The sequence below is a fragment of the Chiloscyllium plagiosum genome, unplaced genomic scaffold (assembly GCF_004010195.1).
Source record: "Chiloscyllium plagiosum isolate BGI_BamShark_2017 unplaced genomic scaffold, ASM401019v2 scaf_12591, whole genome shotgun sequence".
In the NCBI taxonomy this organism is placed as follows: domain Eukaryota; kingdom Metazoa; phylum Chordata; class Chondrichthyes; order Orectolobiformes; family Hemiscylliidae; genus Chiloscyllium; species Chiloscyllium plagiosum.
The window spans coordinates 27,499-40,029 of NW_025215365.1; the positions used below are offsets into that span (position 1 = coordinate 27,499).

The window sequence follows — 12,531 nt, forward strand, 5'->3', positions numbered from 1 at the left end:
GATGTCGCGGAGGAAAAGGTGGGGGGTGGGGCCAGTGTAGTTGCGGAAGATGGATTGTTCCACATATCCTACGAAGAGGCAGGCATAGCTGGGGCCCATGCGGGTGCCCATGGCTACTCCTTTCATTTGGAGGAAGTGGGAGGATTGGAAAGAGAAGTTGTTCAGGGTGAGGACCAGTTCAGTCAGTCGAAGGAGGGTGTCAGTGGAAGAGTACTGGTCGGTACAGCGGGAAAGGAAGAAGCGGAGGGCTTTGAGTCCTTCGTGATGGGGGATGGAGGTGATCTGCTTCCTTGCTGTATGGCTTGAAACACAAAAACAGAGAGTAAGAGCTTCTGCACATATTTTAAAAAGGTGTGTTGACAATTTGACTGTTGATCCTACAGAAAGTGAGTCTGGAGAATTAATATTGGAAATTAAGGCAAATGAATAGAGCAGGTAGTTTCCATCATTCTGGACGATACAAGTAAGATTGCTCTGGAAATAGCAGGGAATAGCAATCACCAGGGAATTGGTACTGAGCAAGTTGGAATGTTATGGGATGAGAAATCCCCAAGACTTAATCCCAGGGTCTTAAAAATAGTGGCCAGGGAGATAGTAGATTTTGAACTTATCCAAAGTTCCATTGTTTTGGGATCGTCCCAGTGAATTGGAAAACAGCAAATGTAATTTTTCCATTCAAAAAGGAAGACAAAAATGCAGGACAGACCAGATGGCTTTACATCCGTCATTGGGAAAACACTACAAGTTATCGCTCAAAATATTTTAGCAGGGCACTTAGAAAAATGTCAGGGTAATACGGCAAAGTTGTGCAAGGTAATTCATGCATAACCTATTGTTGGGAATCTCTGAGGACGTAACGTGTGTCAAGGATAAAGGGGAACTGATGGATGTACTGAGATTCTGAAGGCATTTGATAAGGTCACACATCAGAGGTTATTGCAGACAGGTCATGGTGTAAAGGTTAAGTAATGTATTGGCATGGATAGAAGACTGGCTGGCTAACAGGAAGCAGAGAGTAGGAAATATGGATCATTTTCTGGTCGATAAATGTGTGATATGTCCCAAGGATCAGTATTGGGGTCTGAACCCTTAACAGTTTCTACAATGTACGAGGACAGGGAGGAAAGTAAGTTCTGAAGAGGACTTAAGGAGGGCTGAAGAAACTATGAAGGGATATAGATCGGTTAAGGGAACGGGCAAAACGCTAGTGAATGGAGTATAATGTAGGAAAATGGAAAATTGTCCTTTTTGGCAGGAAGAATAAAATTGACATCCAAATGGGGAGAGATTGCAGAGCTCTGAGATGCAGATGGATCTGGGTGTCCTAATACATGAATCACGGAAGATTAGTGAACAGGCACAGCAAGTCATCAGGAATAGAATGTTCCATTGATCGCGAGGGAGATTGAACACAAAGGTAAGGAGAGATGGTAATTCGACTGTTGAGGCACTGTTGAGACCACATCTGGTGTACTGCGCACACCTTTTTAAGGCAGGCCACTGAAAGCAGTTCTGAGCAGGTTTACCGGACTACACCTGTAATGCCTTATGAGGAAGGTTGAACAGACTAGGATGCATCTGCTGGAGCTTAGAAGAGTCAAGAGGTGATTTGGTTGAAACAGATAAGATTCTGAGGGGTCTTAACATGTGGACTAATCTAATTTGCATGTGCACACGTGTACAAATATGGGCATCAAAGTGCACACCCACGTGAAGACCTCACCCAGTAGTCAAAGCCAAGAGTGTTTTTTTCCCTGTACGATTGTCTATCACTTTATTTAACAGCTGGAGGACACGTGGTGGGTGTGTGACATGTTCAGGGGGCGTGGGTGGACAAGGAAGTTATGGCATTGTTGGGCCTTTCAGGGCTGATGGGCCAAATGGCCTCCCTGTTCCACCTCTATGTCGTATTGGCATTTGGTCTGGATATTTCTTTGGTCACATTTCATCACTCATTTCCCTGCCAGCGTTGGAGAAAGCCCATTGTCCCAGTGCTAACTCTGTGAGAGATTCAGTCTTGCCTAACTTCCACCCTCTTTTATTGTGTCAATCCCAAATGCATCATTCTCTGCCTCATTCCTTTATAGACCTGCATCTTGCTTTGTTTGTCTTACATTAAAACATCCATTAGCTTCTGCATCACCTTCCTGGTGAGGTATCCCATGGCCTAACAAGCCCTGCACTGCCAACGGTGGGAGTAGAGTCAGAGACATTAGGGACATTTAAGAAACTGCTGGACAAGCACATGGACAGCAGTAAATTGAGGGGTGTGTAGGTTAGGTTGATCTTAGATGAAGATAAATGCTCAGCACTACATTGTGGGCCGAAGGGCCTGTACTGTTCTAAGTTCTACGTAAGCCTGGATGTTGGGAAATCTCTCTGAACTGAACCTCAGTGACCAGATCAGTTCTTACTCCAAGAGAGTTTAACGTACATCACCCTTCAGCTCTGAGTTTTCTTTTGTGTTCATCAAAGAGTGACTCACGGGGAGGCAGTTTTCAGTGTCGGCAATGCTATAAGGCACAGTGTGATTCTCAGACTGCTGTTATCAAGTTCCAATGATCGCTTTCCAACAGGATTAGGAAGCACAGGGCACAGGTTTCAAATACGTAGCAGATCAACCAGTGGGGACATGAAGGAGAAACTGGTTTCTTTTCAATGACGGTGAGCTGTGGCCTTAAGAATGAATGAAAGCAGATTGTGCAGCAACTTGTAAAAAGGAACTGGATAAATTCTTGACAATTGCAGGGAAATGGGACTCATTGGATAAGTCTTCCAAATGGCCAACACTGGGACATCATAGAATGCCTACAGTGTGGAAACAGGCCCTTCAGCCCAACAAGTCCACACTGACCTGATGAAGAGTAACCCACCCAGCACCATTCCTCTACCCTGTTACTCTACATTTACCCATAACTAATGCACCTGACCTGCACATCCCTGAACACTACAGGCAATTTAGCATGGCCAATTCACCTGACCTGCACATCTTTGGTCTGTGGGAGGAAACCGGAGCACCTGGTGGACACCCACGCAGACACGGCGAGAATGTGCAAGCTCCACACAGACAGTTGCCTGAGGCTGGAATCGAACCCAGGTCCCTGGCGCTGTGAGGCAGCAGTGCTAACCACCGAGTCACTGAGTTGAGGGGAAACTACATCTCCCAAAAGTTTGTGAATCTGTGGAATTCGCTCCCCCAAAGTGCGGTGGACGCTGGAGCAGTGAGTAAATTTAAGGAGGAATCAGACAGATTTTTAATTGGTTATGGGTTGAAGGGATATGGAGAGAACGCAGGAAAATGGAGGTGAGGAGCATATTAGCTCGATGGTGGAGCAGACCCGATGGGCCGAATGGCTGAATGCTGCTCCCGTGCCTTATGAACTTCTTGGGGGGGTTCAGTCCGGTTCTGAAGAAGTCATTCCAGATTTGAAACATTAACTTTGCTTCTCTCCCTCCACAGATGCTGCCAGACCGGCTGAATTGCTCCAGCGTTCTCTGTTCCCAGCGAGACAAGGTGAAGATTGAAACGTTCCACAAAATCCCGGCCAGGGACAATCAGGTCGAACCGGGAGCCTCTGGAGGAGGAGGAGGAGGAGGCAGTTGGGTGGGATCAATTCCCGTCGAGGATCTGATTTGGGTCAATTAGCTTATTGGAAATGAGACCTGAGCAACTTCCACCCCTCACACAGCCACTGAGAGTGGCTCCCTCAGTGTTAGAGGTCATTCTTTATGGAAACTGCGGGCTCATGAGTGGAAATCCAGATTCTCACAGGCAGCCCTACGTCCCACTCTGCATCCTAGGGAGAAAGGGGGACTCGGATTCAAATCATGCGCTCGAGGACATCCTGAAAGACCCGGCGATGAGTTGTTATGAACACAGCGAGGGGCTCACAAACAGCAGTGTGATAATGGCTGGAGAGTGGATGAGGGGGTTGAAAGATAAATACTTCCTTGTCCTTCTGAAATGGTGCTGGGGGGAATCTGTAGCATAGAGCTGTGGTAGACCGTGCCTCTGTAAACATGCCAGCTCAGAGACGAGAGCTTCAAACTTCAGGAGCTGAGTCCAGGTCTCTATTGTGGGACAGACGGCCACATTCCTCTAGTTCAGGGGCAAGACTACAACTCACAGATCCACAGCTTTGGAAGCTCAGAAGCCACTTGGGAGAATCAAGTGTTTCAGGTAGGGATCTACCTGACACCATTAATGGAGTCCCTGACCACAGGCCTTGCCTTAATGGCCTCCTGGGTGAAAGTGAGGACTGCAGATACTGAAGATCAGAGTCGTAAAGGGTGGCGCTGGGAAAGCACAGCAGGTCAGGCAGCATCCGAGGAGCAGGAGAATCGACGTTTCGGGCAAAAGCCCTTCACCAGGGCTGACCTGATGAAGAGCTTACGCTCAAAACGTTGACTCTCCTGCTCCTCGGAGGCTGCCTGACCTGCTGTGTTTTCCCAGCGCCACCCTTTACGGCATTAATGGTCTTTTGAAATGGTTGAGGAATCCCCTCTGTATCAAGGGCAACAAGCATCTGAGACTCCCACATCCCCTGTAAGGGGGGGGGGGGGGGGGGGGAGAGAGGGGAAAGCCAACGTAAGTCAAGCAAGGACCGAAGAGTCAAGTGGCGAGGTGAATTGTTCTCGCTGAGAGGTACTATGTCAAGGCTGCTTTTCACATCATCCCTCAGTTGGTCATGAACGTTGAGATCCGAACAATAAAAAGGGAGACAGGAACCCAAGTGTCCTGTCGTCAGTCACCACTAAATAAATACAAGAAGCCGATAAAAAGGGTAGGTAGTTCAGCAACTCTTTAGCACTTTACACAGAAATGGACATTTTTATCTAGGACAGAATATAATCAATCACCTGTTGACACAGATATTAGCAAACAGTCATTAGATCAGATTCACATGCCAGTGAGAGTAAGGATTACACATGGTTTTCTTGACAGCTTTTTGGTTCTTTGTTTAACCCCACTCGCCCACCCTCCCCCGTCCCCTGTACAAGAACATTCACTCGTAATTGTTCCAAATGGGAGCTACAGGTAACAAGACTCAAACTGCGATCAGGGAGGGGGAAGGTGTGACTAAAGCTGTGTTGGGGGGGGGGGGGGGAAGGGGGCAGGAAGAGGATAAAGAAAACCTTACATCGTGTGGTTTTTCTTTCATTCCTACCCTGGGGTTTTCGTACGCTCTGATTTTTTTTTGGTATCGCGTTGATAGTCTGAATTGACAGAAGGAAAAGCAACTGAATTCTGACGGAGAGGGGTGCTCTGAGTAAACCACCCTCCCAGACTCAAAAGGGTGCCATATTCATCAGGCGGGGAAGGCCGAAGGAATGCCCATTTTAGACCTCCTGGCTGGCGATGGTGATGCATACATCATTGAATCCTGACAGTGTGGAAACAGGCCATTCAGCCCATCTGAAAAGCAGCCCACCCACACCTGCACATCTTTTGGACTGCGGGAGGAAACCAGAGAAAACCGGCGCAGACACGGGGAGAATGTGCAAGACGGTCACCCAAGGGTGCAATTGCACTCAGGTCCCTGGCACTATGAGGTAGCAGGACTAACCACTGAGCCACCATGCCTCCCTACTTGCCCTTGACAACTCAAACCCAACACTGAATATTTTTCTGCACTCTTTTGAGGATATTATTAAACTGGAATGAGTGCAGAAAAGATTTACTGGGATGCTACCTAAAATGGAAGATTTGAGTAATAAGGAGAGAGCTGGATAGACTGGGACCTTTCTCCCTGCAGCGTTGGAAACTGACGGGTGACTTTATAGAGGTTTATAAAATCATGAGAGGCATAGATAAGGTGGATAGTCAACAGCTTATCCCCATGGTAGGGGAGTCTAAAACTAAAGGGCACAGGTTTAAGGGGAGAGACACAGAAGAGTCCACAAGGACAATATTTTCACACAGAAGTTTCCGGAACAGGCTGCTAGAGGTAGTAGTGGAGGTGAGTACAGATTCATCACTCAAGAACATGGTCTGGGATAGTCATGGAGGTATATGGACCAAATGTAGGCAAGTAGGACGAGTTTGATTGTGAAAATTGGGAAGCATTGGTGAGTTGGGCTGAAGGGCCTGTTTCCATGCTGTAAGCCTCTATGACTCTAGAACTGCAGCCTCCCTTCTCCCCCGTACCAATGTCCCTTTAACCCTTCGTGCTCAGTCTCATGAGAAGTTCTCTCCGTGAGATACAAGAGTCGACAACATCCATCCCCACTTCCACCTCAGTGTTTGTAGCCTGGATCTTGGGATAATCACATTCGGAGAGTGAGAGATGACTTCAGACACACTCAACTCTTTGGTCATGGGTTCGAACCTCATGATTGATAAGAAACAGTCAAAGTCGGATCCTCAAGGCCTGTTGACGAGAGATGCGAGGCAGCAATCCCTCGATTCTAGTTGTTGAGGTCAGTATTAATTACCCCTTGACAGTTCCTTGGGGGTCTCCTGAAGCATTTGAACTTGCCCCCCTCAATGTAACCACACAAATGGGGGTGGGGAGGGTCCCCTTGGCTTGAATTGGCTCGTCACAGCCCACCAATATATGTCATTGACTTCCCAACACGTTCCCATGATGCCTCACAGGCACGAGTGCGAAATAAGGAGGCGTTGAGGAATCTGTAGGTTAGATTTTATTTGGAGGGCTCGACAAGGGAAATGTTGTTGAAATCTGGGAGTTCAGGTCCATTGTATTCTGAAGGTTGCTGCACAGGTGGATAGAGTGGTCAAGAAGTGATATGATATGCTTGCCTTCATCGGACGGGGTATTGAGTAGAAGAGCTGGCAGGCCATGGTAGAATTGTACACGACATTGGTTCGGCCGCATTTAGAATACTGTGTACAGTTCTGGTCACCAAATTACCAAAAGGATGCAGATGCTTTGGAGAGGGGGCAGAGAAGGTTTACGAGGATGTTGCCTGGTATGGAAGGTGCTAGCTATGAAGAGAGGTTGAGTAGGTTAGGTTTGTTTTCATTAGAAAAAAAAGGAGATTGACGGGGGACCTGATTGAGGTTTACAAAATCATGAAGGGTATAGACAGGGTGGATAGAGACAAGCTTTTTCCCAGGGTGAAGGGTTCCATAATGAGAGGTCACACTTTCATGGTGAGAGGTGAAACATTTAAGCGGGATACACGCGGCAAGTACTTTACACAGAGGGTGGGTACTTTACACAGAGGGTGGTGGGTGTCTGGAGTGCGTTGGCAGCAGAGGTGGTAGAGGCAGGCACAGTAGATTCATTTAAGATGCATCTGGACAGAATAGGTGGGAAACAGAGGGATACAGATGCTTAGGAATTGGGCGCTAGGTTTAGACAGTGGATTTGGATCGGCTCAGGCTTGGAGGGCCTGTTCCTGGGCTGTAAATTTTCTTTGTTCTTTGTCTACCTGCTGCAAGCAAAGGATTATGGAGCTATGGAAAATGTAGATCCTGATATGGGCTGAGAGGTCACGGTAATGTCAAGAGGTTGGAAAGTTTGGGACTGGAGATCAAAGCAGAGGGCTGGAATACAGAGGGGCTTGACAGGGAAGATGGTGAGTGCGCAGGTCCACAAATAAGCAAAAACAAAATACACGTAAGTCCGCCTGATTCGGGTTTGAAAATTTATTCCGGGGGCAAGGAGAGGGGGCTGGTTGCTGGGCCGGAGGTGGGAATGATCATTCTGAGGTAAACAAACAGGAGATGGTGACAACAGCAGTGGGCTTTCAGGTCTGTCTGCGCAAATCATCTTGTCACTTCCGAGCGAGGGTCATTTTAACCGAAGCTGGTTTTGGTTTCCAGACAATGGAGTGAAGCATTGGGTCTGGGTGTCGCCGGAGTAGCATGTTGAGGGCAGCTGAAAAAAAACCCGTCCTTTCACCAGATTGGGTGGGACTCCTACCCCTTGAAGGATGGAGCTTATAATGGCCCATTTGTTGTGGTCAGGATAGAGGTAGCACTGAGCAAGAAGTAGGGCCTAAAATTCGTTGGGTCAGTTCACCAATTGACTTTTGACCTCTCCTTGCCACAGTCCAATGCTTGGTTTCCCCAAAGCTAGTTGCCTACCTTGAGCAGGAGGAAGGTATAGATCTATAACTCAGTCCATTAGCTGGTCAGCTGCTTCAGGCTGGTCCACCATTCAGTTAGATTTTAATTCATCTCTCACCAAATTCCAATGACCCAGCCCTGCTGTTAACACCCAAACTCTATCAATCCCAGCTTCTGAATTGTTGGTTGACCTCAAGCCTCAATTGCTATTTGGGAGAGAATTCCAGATTCCCCTTTCCTTTTCTGTGTGGAAGAATGGTACCCAATGGCTCAACACGAATTCAAAGGCTTTACCCCTTGAGGTGGATGCCCCAGCCAGAGGAAAAAAAAAACCTGCCACCCCCTTTAGCCTGGTTCAATAGTAAGGCCTTAATCTTTTATACTTAGATGAATTAGCATCATCCAAGGCTATATAACCAAGTTATCCCTTGGAGCTTCTTACTCAAACAAAGCAGCTATCCAAAGATGCAAACCATACGGTAGGCCATCTCTGTTGCCCAGATGGAAATTGCTGGTTCTTTCTGAAAACTGCGGCCTAGTTAAAACTCTGCCCTGACCACGGCATTGGGACAGGCCGGTTAGACTCCGGACACAAACCACAAACCCATCCCAAAGCTAAGCCGTTGGTACGAGAGCCCATGGCCTAGGAACCCCAGGGACGATGACCAAGTCAAACTCGGAGTTTCAACCTGAAATGCAAAGCTGAAGCTGGTGGCTGTGTGAAGGGGTAATGGTGAGACTGCAGGACATGTTGGTAGGGATGTGTAACCGACTGAGATATTTTGAAGACGGGAGGTAATCCTTGAAGTCAGCGAATCCGTGGTTATGAATGGACAGCACGGAAGTGAGACTAAAAGCATCGAGTTCACCAAACTGCAGGGGACGGGGGGGGAAGGAGCTCTATTTTCCACATTTGTCTGGTGGGCACCCAGACCAGGAGGTGCCTGGGCCTAACTCACCCCAGGAATTCAATATCAACAGAGGGTACGTCAGTCGTGTGTGGAATAACATTTGGCTTGAGCAGGCCAAGGGGGCTAAGAGGTAGAGTGTGAGCGCTGTAATGTACAGGATAGGGATCACTTACTGGTCTGAGGTGAAGTCACGACGGAGGTAATTGTCCACTGGTTTGGTCTCACAATATTCACTTATTAAAGAGAGAAAGCTTCTACACTCAGACACAGAAAAACAAAACAGAGTGTCCAAGTCGAGCACCCACCAAAATGACTGGGCCTTCGGTCAGTGTTTACCCCCATCCATGCCCCCCCTCCCCCCACCACCCACCCCACCGCCCCTCTCCCAACCCTCCCTGCCCCACCCCCTTGTCTGATTGGTCAGTGCAGAGTGAAAGCCCCATTGGCTGCCCTGTTGCTAGAAGATCAGTTGGAGGTATCAGACTGGACGCTTCCGGGCCCTTCCGTTGGCGATGTCACAGAGGACGGGGTGGTTGCATCCTGCCAGCCGCCATTAGTCTGTGGGGGAGAAAGAAACAGGCAGCTCAGAGCGAGGGAGAGACACCGAGGAGGACATTACAGATTGGCAAGGTCACCGCCTCTCACGTAGATACATCTCACCAGCTCGAAAACCCTTCAGTCAAAAATCACGGCATAAGGACGTACAGCACAGAACAACCCTTCAGTCCAACCCGTCCATGCTGACCAGATTTCCTAAATTAATCTCATCCCACCTGCCAGCACCCGGCCCATATCCCTCCAAACCCTTCCTATTCATATACCCATCCAGATGCCTTTTAAATGTTGTAATTGTACCAGCCTCCACCATTTCCTCTGGCAGCTCATTCCATACACACACCACCCTCTACGTGAAAACATTGCCTCTCAGGTCCCTTTTAAATCTTTCCCCTCTCACCTTAAGCCTGTGCCCTCCGGTTTTGGACTCCCCTACCCTGGGGAAAAAAACGACCTCGGCTGTCACCCTATCCATGCCCCACACAATTTTATAAACCCTTATAAGGTCACCCCTCAGCCTCTGATGCTTTCCTGTCGACACCGTGAGTGCCCCTTGGTGCAGGCACTGAGCTGAGCGTCCGCCCTCGTGCTTGTGAGTCTGAGCACGCTCTTACACTTATCGGCCATCGTTAATGGATTAACAGTCCCCGCCCCTTCCGACTCACTTCCCAGAGTTATTATAAAGCTGACTGAGCTGGGAAGCAATTGACTGAATGACGGAAAGACAAAACCGGGTGTGAATTAAGTTGATGGGAATGATTGGAAATAAAATGCACTCTTTGAATAGCTGCCAAGAAATTATTTTAAAAATCACCATGTGGGAAAGGGAGGGGCTCTGAGGGATCTTGGAGGGTAACACACCTCTGGCTTTTTGAATCATATGAATTCATGTGAGAGACAGGATAAGCAAAGTAACAAGACTTCTTCTCGTTGACACACAATGAAGGAAGACAGGCTGTCTCTTTCTGTCACAGAGACGAGTCGAGGTCACGTTTGGAATACTGCGTTCAGTTCTGGTCTCCCTGTTGTTGGAAGGACGCCGGCAAACTTGAAAGGGTTCAGAAAAGGGTTTGAGCTACAGGGAGAGGCTGAAACAGGCTGGGGCCGTTTTCCCTGGAGCGTCGCAGGCTGAGGGGTGACTTTGTGGAAGTTTACAAAATCATGAGGGGCATGGATAGGGTAAATAGTCGGGATTTCCTTTCCCAGGGTAGCGAGTCCAAATGTAGAGGGCGTAAGTTTAGGGTGAGAGGGGAAAGATTTAAAAGGGACTTGAGGGGCAACTGTTTCACGCAGAGGGGGGGGCGCGTGTGTGGAATGAGCTGCCAGAGGAAGTGGTGGAGGCTGGTACAATTGCAACATTGAAAAGGCATTTGGATGGGTATATGAATAGGAAGGGTTTGGAGGAATGTGTGCCAAATGGGACTAGATTAATTTAGGATATCTGGTCGGTGTGATCAAAAGGGTCTGATTCCCTGCTGTATGACTCTGTGAGCACAGAGACACCAAAAACATATACAATCAGAGCACTAGATGTGCCAGTCAAAGTTGGCATTTCAAAGTCACGCCAAGGTGGCACTAACACCGTTAACCTCCACCTCCCCCTTTGCGCCCCTCCACCCTGGCATTTCGAGCCTGCTTGTGGTCCCTTTAAGAAAAGTGAGAGCAAGTGGCTGGTGAAGCGAGTCCTCTCCTGAAAGGTCACAACAGAGCAACTCTGCAAAGAGGCTATTACAACAAATTACTGCCTTCAAGATGGCAAGGTAAGTATAAGGCGTAGAAAACGGAATCAATTTTTGTGTCTGGAAAGCAGGCAGATTAAAGTGCACCAGCGACATTAGTCAAAATTTAAATGCCATTAGCTGTGCAGCAGCAGAAAAAGCCTCCTGGCAGCCTTTCATTTGGAAGGCTGTTATTTGATGGTAAGTACTGACCAGCCCCAATCACAATGTGTGTGTGCTGTACAAAGGCAGTCAGAGGGAGGACGGGAGACATTCCCAGAGAGTCAAGAGCTGCTTCCCTGCGAGTGCTTTAATTGCCTGCATTTCCTCCAGCTCCTTTTCTCCCTGCTGTTCAGACCATCTCAAAATTCCCATCTTGTTTGTCAGGGCAACTGATGGACAAGATCAGAGGGGTGTTTTACACCAGGATTGACTGGTGATTTGATGCCTCTGGGTTACAGTTGTCTGTGAGCTGCTGATCCTCAAAGACTGAGTCATTTAACCCTGCAGAAACCTGCAACAGCTCAACGGCACTCAATGTCTACTCTCTCGCACACAGCAAAAAGTACCACACACACAGCTCCACTCTCATGCTGTCGTACACTCACACATCGTCAATCTCATGCATGCACTCACATATACACACATCCACTCACACGCACACATTCTCACACACACTCATACATATGAGTGGGTGGCACGGTGGCACAGTGGTTAGCACTGCTGCCTCGCAGCGCCAGAGACCCGGGTTCAATTCCCGCCTCAGGCGACTGACTGTGTGGAGTTTGCACGTTCTCCCCGTGTCTGCGTGGGTTTCCTTCGGGTGCTCCGGTTTCCTCCCACAGTCCAAAGATGTGCAGGTCAGGTGAATTGGCCATGCTAAATTGCCCGTCGTGTTAGGTAAGGGGTAAATGTAGGGGTATGGGTGGGTTACGCTTCGGCGGGTCGGTGTGGACTTGTTGGGCCGAAGGGCCTGTTTCCACACTGTAAAGTAATCTAATCTAATCTAATATACACCTTCACTCACAAGCTCACACACCCACATCTCTTCACCCTCACGCACACTCTCACACATACATCTTAACTCACACACACTCAGTGACAGACACATGCAAAACATTCATTCGCACACACACATTCTCTCACTCACACATACACATATATAGATACACACACAAAGTTTCACTCATACCTTCATTCACACACACATTGACAGACATAAGCTCACACATGTGTACACATACAGACACACACACTCTCATACACAGACACACACACACGCAAACTGTCATACACTCACATGCATACA

General features: G+C 48.2%; 1 protein-coding gene across 1 annotated transcript in view; it reads right to left on the minus strand.

Annotated features, from left to right (window-relative positions):
- Positions 1 to 9,360: 9,360 nt before the first annotated feature.
- LOC122548313 (pre-B-cell leukemia transcription factor 1-like) overlaps positions 9,361 to 12,531 on the minus strand; it is a gene marked incomplete at its 5' end in the record, with an annotated part of 91,492 nt that continues 88,321 nt past the window's right edge. Inside the window, one exon of the mRNA XM_043686838.1 lies at positions 9,361 to 9,507. Coding sequence (XP_043542773.1) covers positions 9,415 to 9,507 — 93 coding nt within the window. The remainder of the gene's footprint in view (positions 9,508 to 12,531) is intronic.